The sequence below is a fragment of the Epinephelus moara genome, chromosome 10 (assembly GCF_006386435.1).
Source record: "Epinephelus moara isolate mb chromosome 10, YSFRI_EMoa_1.0, whole genome shotgun sequence".
NCBI classification, from domain to species: domain Eukaryota; kingdom Metazoa; phylum Chordata; class Actinopteri; order Perciformes; family Serranidae; genus Epinephelus; species Epinephelus moara.
Window position 1 is genome coordinate 17,846,732 of NC_065515.1, and position 21,452 is coordinate 17,868,183.

At 41.0% G+C, this 21,452-nt stretch overlaps 1 protein-coding gene across 2 annotated transcripts; it reads left to right on the forward strand.

Moving 5' to 3' along the window:
* Window positions 1-4,791: 4,791 nt before the first annotated feature.
* On the forward strand, window positions 4,792-19,562 carry mfn1b (mitofusin 1b). 2 transcript variants are annotated; one of them, XM_050054813.1, is made up of 18 exons: window positions 4,792-4,945; window positions 5,393-5,550; window positions 5,725-5,860; window positions 6,389-6,551; window positions 8,410-8,534; window positions 8,719-8,827; window positions 10,170-10,277; window positions 10,403-10,556; window positions 10,970-11,037; window positions 13,478-13,599; window positions 13,965-14,091; window positions 14,695-14,799; window positions 14,912-15,014; window positions 16,156-16,382; window positions 16,551-16,730; window positions 17,173-17,369; window positions 17,775-17,909; window positions 18,352-19,562. In XM_050054813.1, the coding sequence occupies exons 2-18, from the start codon at window positions 5,403-5,405 to the stop codon at window positions 18,419-18,421; spliced, it is 2,277 nt and encodes a 758-aa protein (XP_049910770.1). In that variant the 5' UTR covers window positions 4,792-4,945; window positions 5,393-5,402; the 3' UTR covers window positions 18,422-19,562. The 2 variants fall into 2 exon arrangements, with proteins under 2 accessions (XP_049910770.1, XP_049910769.1); XM_050054812.1 differs by having other exon boundaries at window positions 4,792-4,940.
* Window positions 19,563-21,452: the final 1,890 nt, after the last annotated feature.

Below are 21,452 nucleotides of genomic sequence, written 5' to 3' on the forward strand. Positions count from 1 at the left end.
AGACACACACATACACAGAGAGAGGCGTTTCCTCTCTGCCATTGTCCCATTCACAAGCAGCCGCATTACTCCCCTGAATAAGAGTCATTGTGGGCTCACAGAGGCAACACATGTATGACGGATTTCATTGAAATGCCGTCTGATCTCTGTGTTAGGAGAGGTGACATTAGTGCAGCAGCCTGTGTCCATATTACTGTGTGTCTATGGGTTCTTCACATTTGAACACATGAATGTAATTTGCACAGAGAGCTTGGTAAAAGAAGTTTTGCACAATAACTAAGTGTACTCCACGTCTCACCCAGTGATAGTGTCCAATTCCCTGCAACCCAGCAGAGAGGAAACAGGAGAGATACTGGCTGGGTAGATGGACTAAATGGGTAGACAAGTGTAGATCACTCGTTTGGTGATATCCTTTTGACAACTGGCCTAAAAGAATCAGATATCAAGCTTGAGGAACTCTTAACCCTGCAGAGGATTTTAATGGAGAGTTCTTAAAGTTTTTCAAATACTGTAGGAAACACTTCTTTCCTTTCATTTCTTCTATTTTTTTCCCAAAATACATGACATCAGAATGCAAGTTGGACTGGATAAGTGTGGTCGGATAGAGTAAAGCAGGTACTGGAAAGTCAGCTGAACGGGAAGAACAAGGTCCGAGCCATCAACACGTACGCCCTGCCAGTCATCAGATACTCTCCTCACAATGCATGGAGGGTTTAAACCCAAGCCCAGCACCCTGAGACTGTACACTAAGCATTGTGAGGGGGATCAAGGACTGGTGAGCGTCAGAGCCACTGTCCAGGATGAAACAACCAAAATCCAGGAATACACCAGGAAAATGGCCCCCAAAGATGAGCTGCTAAGTGAATACGTCAGGCAGCAGAAACCTGATAATGCAGAAGAGGAGGATGAACCATCATGGAAGGACGAGCCCCTGCACAGCATGTACTACCGACATGAAGAAGGGGCCGACATCAAGAATTCCTACAAGCGGCTGGAGAGGGTTGGACTGAAAGACAGCACAGAAGCACTAATCATGGCAGCACAAGAACAGGCACTCGGTACAGGATCAATAGAAGCAGGGGTCTACCACAGCAGACAGGATAATATAGACAAGATATATTGTGCAGGATTTTCCTTAAAAACAATGTGTAGACTCACAGAGAAGACCATAATTCCTTGCAAAATAAGAAAAATAATGTCCTCTTCATCCTCTTCTGCGTGAGTGGGTTTTGAAGATACACTGTCTAAGATTTTTCTAAATATAATGCATAGACTCAAACAGGCAAGCCCTCTCAATCATCACTTATGACCCACTAGAAGTGTGTGGTGGTGTGTTTTTCTGCAGAGACTCTGCCCTCTGCCTGTACTTTCTTATTTTCTGTGGTTGGGTATTTGTGGGCGTGTCTCCCCACAGCACTCAGGTGAGGTCAGGGCTTTGTAAGAAGGTATCCACCAGGTGCCGGACCGTAAGAAGCAGACATCCAAGTGACACACAATATAGTGAGGCAAAAAGCCAAACCAGAGTGAATCTGGGGTTGGCTTTTCCTTTTGCTGGCCAGTGTGTGTACAAACAGTAACTGACAATCCTCCATAGGATTGTGTAAGGATAGTATACCTTTAACTCTCATACAGAGTTTTAAACTAACTCATATGCTACAACTGCTTAATAGAGGGGGGCAGCAGTAGTTCAGTCCATAGGGACTTGGGTAGGGAACAGAACCCCGTCTGGACCAAATATGGAGTGTGGACCGACAGCTGCAGCCAGTCTGCCTCCTGAGCAAGGCACTGAATCCCCAACTGCTCGGGGTGCCTGTCCGTGGGCAGCCTCCTCACCCTGGGTCCTGTTTGCGCCTGTGTATTTTGGGCCTGTGTGTATATGACAACAAATCCCTCTGGGATTAATAAAGTATATCATCTTCCTCTTCTTCTTAGAATTCCTGAAATTCAGTCTCAGCCTTTGGTTTTCATGTGACACCTCAAGATTTACAGTGGATCCGTCTCGTCACCCCTCTAACCACACCTGGCAGCGGCTCTACCATGCTGTACTTTAGCCTCAGCTTCATTAAGGAGATCTCAGGGATTGGATAGATTCTTTGCGCATGGATTGGCTGCTGACCGACAGGCTGTTCGTCCCTTGTCACCGCCCCCCTCCGGTCGTACGGTGCAGTCAGAGCAGTTAAGTCGTGTCAAGTCGGTCAAGCTCACGACAGTACATCTGAGCAGAGCAGGAAGTGTGTTAGTTTTACTTTCAAGATAAAATAGAAAAGAAATTGATGGGAATTGAATTTCTGTAGCTTTAATAAAAACTTTTTTTTTATTTAAATAATTGAATGAACTACAAAAATGTAGTTTAAAAGTGCATGTGGCATTAGTGTGGGACAGAAACTGTCTAACAGTAGTATTTTTGTGGCCTCAGCCTACACCTTTAGCCTATGGTTTGGTTTTTGGTTAGAAAATATTAATGCTATGCACTATTTTTATTTTGATATTTGTGTGTTTTTTGTTTGTTTTTTCTGTTTCATCCCAACCTGTTTTAGGAATCATTCATGAAAAAAAAAGCCAAATATAAAGGTCTTATAGGAAACTTAGTAAAGCTATAAACTGTAAAACATATTCGGTATCCCTTCGAGATTCCTTGTATCCCAGGTCAAATCGTGCTGCATTTTCCTTTTCTTTTTTTCAATAATTTGAGGACTAATGGCGACTAAACCAGTACAATCTCACAACACTTGATCGTAATGATGAAACTTCCAAACAGCTGCTATAAATAGCACTCCAGGTGGGAAGGAGAATATGTTTTTTTTCTTTAGGAGTGAACTGTCCCTTTAACTTGACCTTCTTTGCACTTTCTACACACCGCAGGTTGTTCCACATTCCTAACTGACACAGTCATCCTGAAGATGTTTCCTGATCTCTATCAAACATCTCAAGACTTAAGAAGCAAATCTTCAAAGCTCATCCTTTCACTGGATAATCCAAATCAATTCTGTGGTGTCAAGAGGATTATCAGGAGCAGGTCTCACTTTAAGCAGCCTGTAAACAGCCAGGCTACACATAGTATTTACAGTAGAGTTGAGCACAGCATGTACATGTAACCAGATGCAATAAACTGAATGCAACAACTTTATCAATTCATTTTAAAACAGAAACATATTTATATTATAGCTTGTAGCCCACAGACATAATTATCCACTACAAAATGTGCATACATATGCACAGACAAGAACTGATGTGTCTTCTAAAACAGCTGTGTAATAATTGTGAAATGCTTTATATGCTTATTTGATGAAGTGTATATTTTTGTATTTGGAAGAACAGTTGTCCCCTGGAGGCCTGGCTCATTGAACAGTCTGCTCTGCATAAAGGAACACTTTATCCTTATCCATCCAGGAGTGTCATAGCATGGGGAAGAGTTGGACTGATTACCCAGGGCCCCGACTGGAGAGGGGCCCTCAAAGAGCCTGGAATGAAAACGTTTTAATGCCATTACTAAATATAAATCGGCTGAATGAATTGGTTGAAAGACTGAACTTTGTTTTAACAAAATAATGGGGACTTTCTGAGCTCAACCTGGTAGTGCAGGCACCCCATGCACAAAGGTTATGCCCTTGACAAAGCGGCCATGGGCTTGATTCCGACCTGCAGCCCCTTGCTGCATGGTGTCCCCTGTCTCTACCCCCTCACATTCCACCTGTCCTATCTAATAAAAGTCATGAAAATAATAATAAAAAAGTTAATTCTGCATTCTTCATGCTTGGGTACATTTTTTGGCTCAATTATTTGTGGAAAAAAATCAAAAGGTGTGTGAGGGTAGGCACAGAGACTGCTTATACATAGTGCCCAGAATTTCTGTCTCCATCCTCATTTGGAAATAGGCTTACATACACTGGACAAGAAGTAACAAAAGCATTCAGATAAATGTGGTGTAGTAATAAATGGTAACAGTGCAACATTTTCCTATTGAATGAAGTGAAATGGAAATAGGCTATAAAGCGATATAAAGGGAAATACTCAAGTAACTCAAGTTAAGTACAAGTAGTAGTAGTAGTACAAATTTGGCACTGACTTGAGAGGTCTTCGTCATGTTTACCAGGTTAGAACTAACCGGAGGGCAAAGGCCATCCTGGCAGACCTTCATCACCCTCTTCATAGAGAGTTCGGCTCCGGCCATCAAGCAGGAGATTCACATTTCCTCATTTCCTTTATTTTTAATCAGTCTTAGATTATGGTGACATTTTGTGCATGCGATTTTGATGTGGGCTCTTGTTTTTACTGAACTTGGAAAATCTACTTTTTCAAATTGTGCACCTGCAACGTGGAACAACATGCAAAACAATGTAAAGCTTAAAGCTTTGCCTGATTAATGTGTTCTATATTTTAAAACTTTTGTTAATCATTGATGCTTTTATTCATTTATATATTTTACATTTTGACATTTTCCTTTTATGTAAGTGCTTTTATTTTGTATTGTTTTACTTGGCTACATTGTACATGAAGTAGCTAAACCAGGAGTTAAATAAAGGTTTTAATTGAATTTAAGTGCCTCAAATTTGTACTTAAGTACTACTTGAGCAAATGTATTCTACTCAGTTACATGCCACCACTAAAAAAATCAAAACCATGAGCAATGATAAATCAGTTAACTTTAACAACCACAGCTATTTACATTCACACCTCATTCAAATACTTCTTCAAATACTGTGGCACAGTATCAGATGCAGCTACTCAAGTTCAATCGTGTTTTATTTTGAAAATGGTTCCGGAAGTCTTTCTTCTTCTGCGGCTACCTTCACACTGGTGTCATTACAGGATACAAACAGAAGGTTAGCCAGGCTGACAGCAAGTGATCTTTCAACAGGGAAAGCGATTGTCTGTGTTGTCGCCGCGGATCAATATTGTTTGTGTTATGAGAAGAGGACACTGGCTGTGTTAGGACTGTGGTAAGGTATTAATACCGCTAGCTTCTAGCTGTGCTAATGCTAGTTTCTTACCTCGTTGCCGCTAGTAGCGTTAGCTAGCTTAATCTGTTAGCTTGTTTGGTTCAACACGCGACCGCTCATCTAACGTTATCAGATATTTGTCACAAGTAGTTGAGAAAAGTCAAACATATGTAGTCATTGTTGGTTATTCTCATGTGTCATGTGTATGGAAGTTTATCACGAACTTATATGATGCCTCCACTAACTGTTTGATAAGTTAATGTTAGCTAACGTAACGTTATTTAACCGGTCAGTCAGCTTTCTTGCTGTATACGTCAACAGTAACATAAGTTGTCTCATCTCAAACACAAAACCGTCCAGCTTTATCAAACCAGAGTGATGTTATGGTCTCTGACACTGTTCATGTGAGCTAATATTACTGTGTTTGCCCTGTTTGACCCCTCTGTGTTCAGATTAAACAGCATGGCAGCAGCTCCAACACTCAAACGGACAGACTCAGCTCGGGGGGAGCTCTCCCCTCTCAAACACTTTGTTGTGGCCAAGAAGAAGATCAGTGATGTGTTTGAACAGCTACTGAAATATGTGAAAGAGACTTCAGAGTTTGTAGAAGGTGAGAAGGTTTGCTTGTCTGTTCACCATTTGTCAGTCAGCTTCAATGGGTACTCATGGTAGCAAAATTATTTTCAATGAGAAGCTATGACATCCGCATCATGCTTATCATTAGTCAGCTCTCTCTGTCTGAATGGCTCATGCAGTAGGTGTTGTATGTCTGTGTGCTGGACAGAAACCTGTGGGAACAAAGCCTTGGAGAACATTGCAAGTCAGGATCAAAAGTTGGAGATTCAGGCGTATGCTGGAAAACTTGCTGTCATCAAGGAGGTGCTAGCACGCAGACACATGAAAGTGGCCTTTTTTGGCAGGTAAAACATCTCTACACACCACACCTGAAATTCAAGATTTTTGTCCCAAACACTTCTGAGGTGATTATCAAAAGGTCCATTAAAGCAAAGACATAACGTGTGATGTACAAGACTAGGTTAAGGGGAATTACCCAAATTGCTCAGGTGTCAGTTTTGCTTTCACTTTTAATTTGAATAGTGTCCTTGAAGTGAGTTGTTCAGTCACCTCATTCATTTTCTATTATTAAAACCCATTCTGCATAACTGAGCTGATTGAATCATGCTGTGTTCAGCTCAGATGCAAAGGCACACCTTCAATTTCAAAACACAATAGGGCGGGGATGTCAGTGGAGAGACAATTGCAGTGCAGACAGAGTTGCTGTCTCTTACACTAAAGCATTTCCTCTTGCAAGTGTAATCAGATTATATCAGTCTGACCTATAAGTAGCTGCATATTTGTGTTGCAGTAACAACAAACTTAAGATTTGACACCCTGTTCGTTTTAGAGTAATTTGAAGAACAGTCAGTGACAGTTTTGTTTGTCTCTAGGACCAGTAATGGTAAAAGCACAGTGGTCAACGCCATGCTGAGGGACCGCGTGCTGCCCAGCGGGATTGGTCACACCACTAACTGCTTCCTGAGTGTGGAGGGCACTGATGAGGACAAGGCGTATCTCAAGACAGAGGGTTCTGATGAGGAGAAGAGCATCAAGGTACGTGTTACGTTAATAACTATTTTGCAAGGTGAGGTTTTTAATTAGTCTTTAATGACCACTGGTTTGTGTCCCATACAGTCTCCCTGTACTTCTACCTTTGTGAGGACCCACATTAACATAATGCATTCCCTAGCCCCCTTTCCTTAACCTTAACTATCACAACTCAATACCTAACTCCTCCCCTTACCTCAAACTTAACCTAACCCTAATTCTAACCTGAACCTTAAAACCAACCTTAACCATCTGAAGAAGTGAGGACTAGCTAAAATGTCCTCACTTCCCTAAAATGCCCTCACTCTGCTGTTGGTTACAAAACGTGCCGCAGCCCTAAATATGTAGCAAAAAGAAGAACACACACACACACAATATAATTTGGCCATGTTCACTAATCAGACAATCTGTTACCTTTTAATCAGTTGTCATCCAATGACTTTGATAATACATGTTTGGAAATCTAAGAAGAGATGTTACACATCCTCGTGTTTGCTCTGATGATTAAATGTTGTTTGCCCATGTGCAGTCAGCATGGCAGGAATATGATTGATGAGATTTTTACTGTTGTTATGGAAGAGTTGTTCTTGAATGGGTCATGGGTTGAGGATACAAGCTGATAAGGTTTATTATCCCCCCCTGATAAAAGAGCTAAGCTCATGTCTTTGTACTGCTTCTTTTACAGGTAGCATAAAATGGTTTTATAAGCAGTAGTTTATTTTTCCAAAGTGAATTTATTCATAAAAAGCCAATTTCAGTTCCAATCAGTCATTAAAAATTAAAGGGATTAAAAACAAAAAGCAGATAACACATAAATCTTTAAATTTTGCATGTTAATGTGTCTTTTTTTTTACCAAAAAATAACATAGACTGATGTTTCCATTTGGCTGTTGGCTTGTGTTAATGTCGTTAACACAACATATGTGAACTGAGCACGTGCTACCTGAACCTACAGCTATGTTTACAGACACAGGCATGCAGGATGTTTACGGCGGTGTCAGGTGTGTGAAATGAAGTGGGAGACTTCACTCTCTCTTAAGTTGAACACACTGAACTGAGTGAAGTTGACATGGGTTCAGTATATTAAGCAGCTTCATCAGTCTCAGTCTGTGGCTGTCAATATGTCCTCTTATATTTCCCCATTAATCTGTCTGTTGCTTTTGCCTGTTCCTCTCTGCAGTGTCAGACAGTAATGGGGGTTTTCTGGTGAAAATGAACCTAACAGCTGCTAATGTTAAGACAAGCCCGATGTTAGTTGATAGTAAAGGAATCCTGGTGGTCTAATACATGTCTGATAAAAGCTACCTAATGGGGCGCCCTGTAGACTTGCGGGTAGAGCAGGCGTCCCATGTACAATGGCTATGTCCTTGCCGCAGCGGCTGTGACTCAACTGCAGCCCATGGCCCTTTGCTGCATGTGTTCCCCTCTCCCCCTTTCACACTTTAAATGTTGTGTCAAAAAAGGCAAAGGCCAAAAAGAAAATCTGAAAAAACCTATACTAATAAGATTTCTCTGATAAATTATTACCTGACTGGCTGATAGTGTAAATCATACCTGTTTTAAAAGGTGAATTATTAACTGGGGCTTCCTTTCAACAACTAAAACTAAAAACTAAAAAATGTATTATCTTATTAAAAGTGAGTGAAGAAACAGCCTCGTACTTAAATTTCCAGGACTCAGCTACACGTAGCCTGAGTTAAAAATGTCATAGTTATAACAGTTATAGGAAACATGTCATCGTAATATTTGTAGGCAATGTTTTCCTCATTTCATAACATAAACAGAACGATAACACTGATAGCTGTGAACGAGAAGTCACTCCATCAACAACCATGACTTTAGTCTGTTTACATCTCCCGTGCAGACTGTAAACCAGCTGGCTCACGCGCTCCACATGGACGAGAGTCTGGACGCCGGCTGCCTCGTCCGTGTGTTTTGGCCGAAGACCAAGTGTGCTCTTCTTCGAGACGACCTGGTGCTTGTAGACAGGTAACGGTTAATTAGATCTGGAGAGTTTGTTTTGTTTTGTTTGTTGACAGTGTCTAGGACATTAAAACATTGGATATACACAGGTGAAGTCTGTAATGTGCAGGAAAAATAATCAAGCTTATTACTTCACATATTTTGTAGATGTCATGCATTTGACCTCTTGACCTGTCCTCCATTTCCTCAGCCCAGGGACAGATGTCACAACACAACTGGACAGCTGGATTGACAAATTCTGCCTGGATGCTGATGTGTTTGTGCTGGTGGCCAACTCGGAATCCACGCTTATGAACACGGTAAGGCCTCTCAGCCTCATGATGCTAGTGAATGGCCAGTATCCTGTGAAATATACCTGAGGTCATTGGCGTCATTCTGCAACAGGGTCAAGCTATTCATTCTGAGAATACACCTGAATATTCACGCACAGCTCTCATTCAACAATTGATCAAAAAATTGATTTTGGATATCAGCTGTGAACCCTGTCATTGTCTTACATCAATTTTATGTTTGATGTCTACAAAAACATAAGTGTATGGACAGTTTCAACAAAGTTAAATGTATCAGTAGATATTAAAAGTTCTGTTTCCAGAGCTCATTATCACTAAAGGTTCCTTCAAGGGTCATTTAGTGTCCACTCAAGGGGATTATAGTACAGTTCAACTGTCATAACTAATAATAGCGCACCACAGTAGCAAGCTAATGTCTTCAGTTATGTCAGTAAACTGTGTATGTGTACTTAAAGGGCCAGTGTGGATGTTTTCTATGCTGAGCTGATTACAGAGTGAAGAATCTGGCTGCCTGTGCTTATTTCCAGCCACACAGGCCCCACTCTTGTTTCTGTCTGTTCAGGCATTCATGCAATGTGAGTCTGGACACCCAGTCGATCACAGAGCTCCTTAACCCGGCTGCAGCTCTGAAAGGGAAAGCAAACACACATTTCCCTCTTGGCTATTCAGTGGAAATAAATCCCAGGCGTTATGTAAATAATGAACAGTTTTATCCATGTTGCCGACCAACTTTGCTGTTGTGGTGCTCTGCCTTAACTGGGCTGCATATTAATACTCAAGTAGGCATGTTCTGTTTTTAAGTTGTGAGGTTTTGTATTTAAGTCTTGGTTTTCTGCCTTTCCATAAATACCCGCATACGAGTTTGTCCCATGAACTGTTGGGTCGTCACTTCAGTGGGTAGTGTTTGGGAAACATACAGAAGTCATGGCAGGATATTCATTTTGACTGATTCAACCCTTGAGTCTAAATTTAGACATCTGCTTTTAGCCTTGAGTTCAAAAGTCCAAAGTTGAATCTAAATAAGCTCGATTAGTCTGTAGTTAAATGTTTACCCACATTTTTTTTACTGAATCTGCATCCGGTTTCAGTGGATGTTTTTCTGTAGTATCCTCAGTGGTTTTATTAAAATGAATATAGTTAAATTACACCAGGTGTACAATAAATACATTCAGTGTAGCTACTGAATTTGAATATATTATGAGTACTTTTATTTTTATTTTGTTGAAACTAACGTATTAAGATCTAGCATGGTGCTTTTTGCTAGCTTTTTGAGAGAAAAAGAGTAAAGGAGGGTATTAAATGCTGTTTTATTTTACTGATTTGAGTAACTCTTTCCCCTTCCATCATGTAGGAAAAGCACTTTTTCCACAAAGTGAATGAACGTCTATCAAAACCCAACATCTTCATCCTCAACAACCGCTGGGACGCCTCAGCAAACGAACCAGAGTACATGGAGGATGTGAGTCAAACGTCTGTTGTAGCTGTCTCACATCAGAACACAGAGTCTTTCTGAACTTATTTCCAGCCACATATCCATATCATTATCTATACTTCACTCTAAGAATGTGACACCTCTTCCTCCAGGTGAGGAAGCAGCACACAGACCGGTGTGTGAACTTCCTGGTGGAGGAGCTGAAGGTCGTGGACCGCGATCAAGCACCCAACCGCATTTTCTTCGTCTCTGCCAAAGAGGTGCTCAACTCTCGAATGCAACGCGCACAGGGCATGCCTGAAACAGGTGAGGCTTCACATTGTATTTGTGTTCATGTCTTTGTGTTTGATGTGATTCACAGCCAGGATTTATGCAGCTTTCCAAACCAAATTCCTAACAACTGGTGTTGAAATGGCAAAAATATTTGTACTTTTACATGTGATTTGGTATTCATATACTTATTAGGGAAGTAGTTATGTAGCACAAAACTCCTGTCATGTTGTAAACGTGACAGAACATGAATGAAAACAGTGATTACAGTGATGAAAATGATCCAAAATGAATAATAAGCTCAAAAAAGATTTAAAAAGTAAATAAATACTTGTGTATTTCACACCTGATGCAGAATAAGGTCTCTGTGTTGTTGCAAATTGTATATATTGTGGAATAAAAGCAAGTACTTTTCATTTTACATGCAGTGTGTTCATTTCATCCAACAGGTGGAGCTCTGGCTGAGGGCTTCCAGGAGAGACTGAAGGAGTTCCAGTGCTTTGAGAGGAGGTTTGAGGTGTGTGTGTGTGTGTCTGTGTCCTCTCCATACCTTCCAGTAATTATTTCCCCACTTCTCAAAGCAAATTCTATTTCCTGTCTGACCCTGACAGACAGATTTTGAAAAAACTGGAGCAGTTTTCAATAATTTTGGCACATTTGTGATTAGACACCGGTGTATTTGCTACCAGAAAGCCCTCCAACAGGTTTACCTCTGAGGTGAAACTAGTGTCAAATCAACCCAAAAGCAGCAGGTTACACAAATGCTGATAAAGCTGATAAACACTGCGGTTGGTGTATCATGAAGAACTGAGCTTTTTCATTGTCTGGCTGCTGCTGGTGGGAATGAGTTACAACTGGAGAGAGAAGGGAAATCGCTGTTATGAGACGTGAGTCATTCAGCAGGAGTTACAGACAGTGGCTGCTTTATCAGCTCTGACCCAGAGCCCGCTTTATATTTTCAGTTATACAAACTCTTTGGGCGTTTGAGAAATGCTACTCTTAGAGATCCAGTTGCCCGGTGAATGTGTTTGTGTGTGTGCATGCAAGCGAGAAGCAGTCCTTCTCTTAACAGTAACAATTAACCTGAGCAGTTAACGACTCAAACCTGGCTCAGTGGTTAGGTTTTCACCACCAACTATGCAGTGTGAGGCTGGCAGCTCCGGGGCCTTCTAGACCAATCACTGTGCCTTTTCCATCAACCTGCGTCTTCATTGCTGAAGTCTAGATTCACTTAAGCGAGGGCATCCGTTTGTTTTCGTTCCACTTTGATTTTGTTCTGTCGTAACTGTTTTGATTGTTGAGTTTTCTGTGTTTGCGGATGATTTGATTGTAACAAGCAGGAAAGTAATTGTGTCCATACTGGGAGGAAATTATCACAAGACCAAAAGTTATAATCCTTAAGATTTCAGTCGTGGCTGATTGGCATACCCGACCTGTGGTTACAGCAAGTGCAGACACTTTCACTGTGCGGTATGAATGTGAACATGACGGCAACTCGGTCAAAAGTTAACCACTGAAATAACATCTAAAATAAATAAATTGCCTCTGAAATGTTGGGCACAGTGAACTGTGCAGATTATCCGACAGAAATGATAGCAATTCACTTTAAAGTTAATAAAACAACATCCAATTTATGATTAAATTTCAGCTGAAATTAGAGGCATTTTGCGCCATGCAGTATGAATGTAAACCTGCACATTATCTGACAACAACTCACTAAAGGTTGACAAATAATATAACATCTCAGAAAAGATAAATTGCTGCTAAATTCATTTTCTAGATCAAAGAACTGCCAAACTGCACTGGTTTTGCAAGAGGACATCTCTCCTATTTCCCATCGTGCTGTTTTAAAACTCCAGTCTACACGACGGCTCTGTAGCACCCACTATTGGCGGGTGGCTGCATGACAGTTAAGCAACCTTGTATGAATAAAACACTAATTGGTTTAACCGACTAATATTTCTGGTGCTGACTAGCGAGGTGGTGGACGTTTAATCATTTAGACGTCTAATCGCGTGCATCCCTACTAAATACTACGCATCCTAAACACTCGTTGAGCAGCAACTTTGTCAGAAATCTACAGAAAGCAACAGCAGTAATGGTAAACTAAACAGTAATGGCTGGTAAACTTGCCATGGAGTTAGAGGTGTGGAGCCTGTCTGTGGGTGTTGCCAGTTGAAAGCTTTAAATTTGAGGCAGCAGCAGCATGAAATGTTTAGTTTGCAATTTGCATCAGCAGTAACTTAATACAGCTCTGATATGCCAATAGGAGAATTAACAGTAGACACTGAGCCTTTTATCAGTGAGATAAAACTGTGCTGGATTACATACATGCATCCCGTGAATCCCACTCGTATGTGAGGGCAGTTTGAATCCAATGCAGGGATGGCGGACTCCGCCACTAACAATGAAAACTACTTTACAGAGACATGCTTACTGATAGAAATATTTTTAAAAAATTGGGTTTGGAGTTCATGAACATCTCAAGGATTATAACGAAAAGTGAAATAACAAATAACAATGGCGCTTTAGACACAATCTGCCTGCTTTGTGTGACCTACAGTGGTTTTAAGAGTGGAATAGCGAATTACTGCCGCTATTAGTGATAATTTATCCCAAAATGACACAATAGTCCCACTTCTACATGTTACAGTATTTTTTTATTTTCTTTATTTGCCTTCTTGATTGTGTACACTTGATGTCTTTTTATGATTTCTGCTGTGGTTTCATCAACACATTACTGTGACCTTACAACACGTGGGCTGTGGGACGCAAGATACACACACTGCTGCTGTCATTTTCACACTGTGTGTTTTCATTCGTTTTCTTCTCTTAAGTTAAAGTAGCAGGTGTCTATCTTGTCCTCTGTTCGTCCCTGGTAGCGTGCACATTCAGGCGCCCTAACCAGAAGCAGCCCCTATAGCTGTCACAGTAACTTGTGTGTTATGGCCTCGCAGGAGTGTATCTCGCAGTCAGCAGTGAAAACAAAGTTTGAGCAGCACACTATCAGGGCCAAGCAGATCACAGAAAAAGTCAAGAACATCATGGACGCCATCAACATCGAGGCGGCAGAGAAGAGGTGGGTGTCTTGCTCCATACGTACTCTTTTGGGGGGAGTGAACTAGAGAGATTAATTAGTAGAGATTAATTTTCCAGGGAGTCTGATGTTGTCCCATTTTGACAATACCATGAAGCTCATATAGAGGTAACCTGTGAAGCTTCTGAGAAAATAAATATGTAGGTGTAACATGATTTTAATTACATTTTGTTTAATAATAACGTATAAAAATGAGGTAGTAAATACTATGACTATCAGTTGCTTTCTCCACATTCTACTTTCTGTTGCTATTTGTGTACTTAACCTGACTCTTTTTGACAGTGAAATCGTTCAGATGCTTGTTTGCATTTGTGAATTTATTTCCTGTTGGTGGGGCGGGGCTTTAGAGTGGCGGCACTGGAGGACAGAGAGTATCAGATGGACCGGCTGGAGTTTGTCAAGAATCAGCTCAACTTGCTAATTGATGAAATCAAGAAGAAGATCAAGGCCATCAGTGAGGACGTTGAGTGTAAGGTAATGCAGACGACAACTGGTGGAAGAACTATTGAATGTCCTGTTAAATTTTATGGGACCTCTGCTAATACCAACTGCCCTGAATCAGGGCTGCATAACAATTGTTTGCATCATTTATTGATTTCAAATACTCATTATTTTCCTGATTTACTGTTTAGTTATCAAAAATAGTGAAAATCCTTTTTTCAAATCGCCCAAAATCTAAAGACAGTCAATGAATCATCATAGAAGACCATAATTCTTGAATTCACATTTGCAACTTGGTCAGACAAAATTGTTTCAGCTCTACTCTAAATACAGGTTTCAGCATGATGCCTACCATATGAATACCACAAATGCAACAGCTGCATGCAGTTTTAAGCCAAATTCAGCACTGAGAGTGGCAAAACTTTAACACATTGATACCTGGACAGAAACCAAGAACAGAGGTGGTCGTACAGATGGAGTTAAAACAGAAAAGACCTACAGCATTAATGCTATTTAATACAGCAGCTTAATCCCAGATGTGCTCCTGGGGCCTCTTTGAGTAAGACATACAGGCCTTGCCTGCTCCTGTGTTGATGTGTTGCAGCCCACTGATAACTGTAGTTGTGTTTCGTCCAGGTATCCAGCGCCATGGGAGAAGAGATCTGCCGTCTCCACGTAATTGTTGACGAGTTTCACAGTGATTTCCACCCGTCGCCACACGTCCTCAAGATCTACAAGTCTGTAAGTAAAGGCACAGATGAATTATTTACAATCACACTATTCCTGGGCGGTAATCTGAGGTGCAGTGGCGACTGCATTCAGTGTGACCACTGACTCCTGTTGTTGTTTGCAGGCGCTGCTGGATCACGTGGAGGAGGGGATGGGCAAGAACCTGGCCTTCCGTTGCTCTGATGCCATCAACGCCTCTGTCCAGTCCTCTCAGAAATACATGATGGGTAATTAAACTTCAAACAAAAATGTTTGTAATAATTAGATCTCCTTTGCTGCACTGAGTTGTGTTGTCCATGTCTCAGTTGTCTTGAGGCTTACCAAGAACAAATCTGTTCAGCGCGTGCTTTGGCTTCAGCCTGTAGCCCTCTCATTAGCACTGTTTGTTTCCTGCTCACAGTGAATAAATCCTCACGTTTAAGGGCGCCGATATAACAGTTTAACTTTGAGCTAACAGCTGACCAGAAGCTTCGAGTTCACAGCAAAAACATCAACATGGCTGGCCTGAGACGAGCGGGGTATTTCAGAATAACACCACTTTGATTCTTTTCATTAAAACAATACTTTATTTACCAGATTGGAAGCTAAAATGGTTTGTTGTCTAAAATCATAATTTCCTCAGAACCTGTTGTTGCTTAAAAGGCCAAGAAAGAAATCATAATTTCCTAGAAAATGACCTCAGCCCTGATTTCCACTCCATCATTGTTTTTTTTTTTTCTACTAAATCGCTCATTTACAGAGTGTTACTAAACTTAGTCAAAACCTTTTGGGCACTCAGACTATGGTCTGCAACACCCAGCGCCCTGCTATATTTACCCTCCTCGCTGAATGCCATCATCCCATGCCCCATTATGCCACAAATGCGTCATTGTGTCAGGCACGCATGCAAGCTGTGCTCAGTGACAGTGGTGTTGAAAAGGTGCTAATGTGCCCTCTGATGAAAAGGACTCAGGTGCTGTTATGAAATTATGGTGTGATTTTCCCTAAGGAGAGATAAAGGAGAGCAGAATATTCAAATCAAAGGTATCTGTTCTGCTGCACAGGCCACAGTGACAATGTGATGTCGTTTCCTCTGCTGTTATTTTCTGCCCCCTTGTGCCAAGATATATATTTTTTTGTACAAAAAGAAAACGTGCTCAATCTGTAGAATAGTCCCTTTAAATGTTAAATATCCCCTCTATTGATAAAATCCCTAAAAACGCTCTGTTCATTAAAATTTCATATTTGGAAGGGTCTTTTGTGGGGGAAAAAATCTTTGACACATTTTACCATCAGTGTTTAAAATACAAATTGAGCTACAAATGATCTCGTTACTGCCGTTTGTTTCTGTTTGTTATTCTCATACTCCATCTTTTCCTCACTCTCCAGAGAGCATGCTCCCTCTGCTTCCCTCTGCGGCCCAGAGCCAAGTCCATATGCTGTTACCCAGCAGGAAGTTTGACCTCAGTTACGACCTCAACTGCGCCACACTTTGCAGTGACTTCCAGGAGGACATTGAGTTTCAGTTTTCGTTGGGATGGACAGCGTTGGTCCACCGCTTCCTGGGATCTGTCAATGCACAGAGAGCACTCAAACTGGTGGACCAGAACTTCCAGGTAAAGGCTGCTGCTGTGGGAGGGAGCTGGTGTAGTGATATTTAATGTCAGTAATTATTCTTCCTTTTGGTGTGATGTGGCCTGCTTTACATTAACACAAATTGTATATAAATGACGTCTGATTTTTTTCTTTCTTTTTTTTTTTAAACTGTTGCTGTCATTACTCAGGCCTCTCGACCAGCGCTGCCTCTGGCAAGTACGCCCTCCTCAGGACCCCCCTCCACGATAGCCCCGCCCAACAACGAGACGGCCCTCATGACCCAGGAGGACTTGATGTTAGCCATGGCAAACAACGTGGCATCCCTCACCTCCCGCACTTCTATGAGCGTTATCATCGTTGGAGGAGTGGTATGTTGTGTAATGTGTAATGTAATGAGTTTTCTCTCATGTAGACATCACTCTCTAGTATTTCTCAGTCATTTGCATTGAAATATTTTTAACATAAATGTTACAAGGAATTGATTTGGCAGCATTATCTGACAACGTATTCAGATTTTACCTTCCTAACCTCAGAGGTGACTTCAGTAATTCTGTCCAACTTAGTGTTGCAGGAAACTGTGTGCTTTAGTTTATGGCAACATATTCAATAACTTGTGTTGAAGTAATTTTTACTAGTGGATTATAAACATCAGATATAAAGAACTGAATACAAAAGAACCAGACAAGTCTTTTTTTTCTAGGTACATTACATTACAAATGCAGCCTGTGGCGCTGAAAACGATCCCTAATAAGACCGGTCTTACTCTCAGGGAGCTCACCCAGCATTTTTTTTATTTATTTACTGTCTAAGGTGTGGAGAACAGTCGGTTGGAGGCTGATCGCCCTGTCAGCCTCACTGTACGGCATGCTGTACCTGTACGAGAGACTCACCTGGACCACAAAGGCAAAGGAGCGCACTCTGAAGCGGCAGTTTGTGGACTACGCATCTGAGAAGCTGCAGCTCATCGTCAGCTTTACTAGTGCAAACTGCAGCCACCAGGTCCAACAGTAAGTCCGGATACAGTAACATTTCTGTAATTTCATTTCCAATCAGTCTTTGATGGGTTAAAGGTGAAATCCACCCTAAAACACTTGACGTGAAGCCATTTGTGATGGGTGGGATAATCCTTTAACATGCAGCACATCAAATATTGACATCAAGTGCTCATTTCTCTGCACCATCCCTCAGTTTTCTGTCAGAGGTATTTAACCTACTGACAAAGCCTGACTCCCTGTAATGTTCGTATTTTACACACACACACACACACACACACACACACACACACACACACACACACACATATACATATGCACAAATCCCTGCCCCACCCTGCTCTGTGCCCCACCCAGCCTTCCCTCTGTAGCAGGGCTAAATAAATCAGTACTGCAATGCTGTGCCCTCTGTGTTGCCAGGGAGATGGCGGCGACCTTTGCTCGGCTCTGTCAGCAGGTGGACCAGACGCAGAAAGAGCTGGAGGCTGAAATCCGCCGACTGACAGCCAAGATAGATCAGCTGGAGACCGTCCAGAGCCACTCCAAAAGCCTGCGGTCAGTCCGGCTCCTTTGCTCATTGGGGGCAACGTGATGGGGTGGAGAAGTGGGAGAGGAGAGAGTGGATGACTGTCTGGGAATTTGTGTTTGGTCTAGTCTGGGGAAAATGAATATCTGAGATGATAAGAGTGATACTACAGGGACGACAACAAATACTGAAGACACATTAAAAAGCTCCTTCTGTGCTTGTGAACAAATGGGACCTTGTTTTATTATATTCATACGTGAGCACAGGGATTTTAGACAGATCAGGAATGTGTTAACAGTAATAAATTCTGTTCTTAAAAGGTTTGGAATTTGCTTTACACTGCACGTTTGGCAGAAAAGTCAGCTATTCAGTCATGATATACATGCGACTGCACTATTTACAGAACAGCTCAGGAAATGAGACATGAATAGAAATGAAGTTCAAATCTGACGCATGTTTTTTCCTCTGCAGACATAAAGCCACAGACCTGGAGAAACAGTTGGAGGCGTTCACAAACCAGTACCTGCAGCCTCAGCAGTGAGCTGCTCCTCTTCATCGCTCCACAGTTTGGTTCTCGTTGAGCCAATCATTCCTCAGCCAGGCGCCGCCTCTTGGTGCACACGGCCCTCATCACCTAAACTACACCACAGCTTCTGTGTGGACAGTAGTGCTGGAAAGATCAATCAGGGATTGGTCCGTCAGCTGAAAAGAAATCTGTAGATATTTTGATAATCAAATGTCAGTTATCAGGCAAAAAATGTAAACTTCTGCAACTTCTCTAGTGTGAAGATTAGGTCCTTATAATTTCTTTAAAAATTATATATTTTGTGGGATTTTTTTTGTCACACCAAATAGTCGATTTGAAGAGTTTTTGGTAACCTAAAGGTCACTTTTTTTGTTTGTTTTGACATTTTGTAGACCGATAAATTAATCAAGTAAAAAAGAGGATTGATAATGAAAAGAAAATCTGTAGTGTCACTCTTGGAGGACAATGGAGAGTGAGGGCCCAAACATGACAGTATTTTTTGCTCCGCCTTTCCTCCTCAGCCAGCCAGGTGTTTCAGGTGCTTGAGAAACTGCAGTGAACAAACTGTACAACAGAACTGCCTGTAAAACATACAAATGTGGACTCACGATGCGCAAAGACGCTCCAAAAGGTAATGATAGAATCTCGGTCGGCGTGAAGGCTACCGGTCGGGTGCTACATTTTGACACTAACGTGCTTCTAACTGTGAATATGCCTTTTTTCACTAACTTTTTGTGGAGCAAATGAAGTTTGAGTGTCTGTAAGACTGTACATGTATCTGTTCGGGGCACATGATCTGCTGTATGTTAACGACAGAAATAAATATATTTAAATATAAATGAGAAAAGTTTTATTCTGAATTGAAAGGACCTAGTTGAAGTAAATTCACTGAGAGAAATCATTTGAGTAGAAAGGGAAAGCATGTCTTTATTATACTTTTGGTTCACGTTCTATTTTCTAACTATCCATACTGTATAGGTCAAAGGCTTTGAAAATCCTCTTATATTTTATAATATCCTGATTTATTTATACCCATTAGACCTAGAACAACATTTACACCAGACTGCAATTTGTAAAACTGTCTTCTTTTTTCTTGAATGCGTGTTGAAATACCTCCAGATTTGCCCAAGTGTATTAAATCTGCCACAATCGAAAACTGTCTGTGCATTTATTTGAAGAAAACTTTCCTTTCGGGTTTTTGTGTTAAAGCTACCCTGTGGAGTTTTTTAACCACCATTACTGCCACTATTTGTACTGAGGCTGCTGGTTGACAATATTTTGGAAAAGCCTCTAAGGCAGCATTTTACCTGAATCATCTATTCACTGTTTAAATTGCTGCTGAAACATTGCACCTCTTAGCCTTCACATGTGCATCAATATTAGGTGTGTAAAGTCATCCAGTGGGCCGGATTGGACCCTTTGGCGGGCCGATTCTGGCCCCTGGGCCGTATGTTTGACACCCCTGGTCTAGTGTGCAGGATTTAGTGGCATCTAACGGTGAGATTGTAGATTGTAACCAACTGAAACTTCTCTCGTGTATCAAGTGTTTGGAGAACTACAGTAGCAAATGTGAAAATGTGAATGTCCCTGTCTGGAGCCAGTGTTTGTCTGTTCTGGGTTACTGTAGAAACAAAATGGTCTGCTACATGGAAGAGGACCCGCTCCATATGTAGTTATAAACAGCTCTTTCTAACGTAATGAAAACACAAGGATTCTTATTTATGTGATTATACACTAATGTAAACAGTTATGAATGTTGTATTACATTATTGCCAGTGTATCCCCCTAAATTCTACACGCTGGAGCTTCATTTTATTTATTTTTCAGAAACAACTTTGCAAATTTCTTGAGAGAAATGCATTCCACATGTATGTTAGACCTCAAGGATGTGCACAATCCTGCATCAGATAATTACTGTTAAGTGTCCAGAATATTTCCTAGGTTTAAGGCTCTGTTCATGACTTAGATAATAACCTGTAATGTGCGTCATGTGAAAAACACCTGTATCCATGAGCTTAACAAACAGTTTGCAACTCACTCAACTTTCAGACTCAATATGAGGACATCACATTTTGGGTTTATTTGGGTGATTTTGATTAACTGAAAAGCTGTTGTCCTCATTTGTGGACATTTTTTTTGTGCCACCTAGTGGTAGAAAGAGCACAAACACTAATCCATGTAAGAACAAGATGGCAGCCATCTCTGCCAAGTCAGTCTGCAGCCGATCCCTACACAGAAGTGGACAAGGTCCAAAACCTGATCACAATTTATGGTTGAAACTTGTTTATTTATGTTTAATGTTTGTAGTTTGATATGGCAACAAATTTGACCAATTTTAGTAACAGTAACAAGCTGAGACATTGACAATTAGGAAGTACTCATTTGAAGACATTGGGATTTAATTATCATTGGCAGTGTTTAGTTTTCTATACTTCTCAGGTCCTACTGATCCTAAGTAGCTAGGAGAAATTAAAAATGCTTACCAAACTAAAGTTGGTGTCTTGGGGGGAATATAAGTTAGTCAGCCTCATCCTTGGGAAGGGAAACCAGCTCTGCAAATATCACATGGATGTTGCTACCTACAAAGAAAGAAAGTAACAGCTATGGCAATTCCAACATTTGCTTCATCTGCAGGTTATTTTAACTTTTAATTTTTGTTAACTTTTCTTTCTCATTTTACACTTGTTCAACCTCTTCAAATCATATAAAATGGAGCATTGATGGTTTATTAAATACTGAAGTATGGGGTGGATTTTTGGAATGGGTTAGATGAAGAGTTAAAGGGAAGCACAACTATAGAGCATTTTAAGAAGATGTACAGACACCGTGTGTTCAGGAGGTATGCAGACGAAGAGGGGTGATGCTGATGGGTTGGTTTATTTATTTATCTGGGATTGGTTGAGATGGGGATTGTATATTTAATATCCAAGACTGGTGTTTATCTACATTAATGGTTGGAAATAAGTTTGGGACAGTTGTTGATAATTTACTTTTTAAATGACACATGAATACTGGGAAGGGGACAGGACTGTATGAGTGTACACTT

Coding starts and splice junctions, on each gene's coding strand:
- mfn1b (XM_050054813.1), top strand. CDS start 5,403: ATGGCAGCAGCTCCAACACTCAAACGGACAGACTCAGCTCGGGGGGAG. Junction 8,535..8,718: donor GACCTGGTGCTTGTAGACAG/GTAACGGTTAAT, acceptor CCATTTCCTCAG/CCCAGGGACAGATGTCACAA. Junction 17,910..18,351: donor AGCCACTCCAAAAGCCTGCG/GTCAGTCCGGCT, acceptor TTTCCTCTGCAG/ACATAAAGCCACAGACCTGG.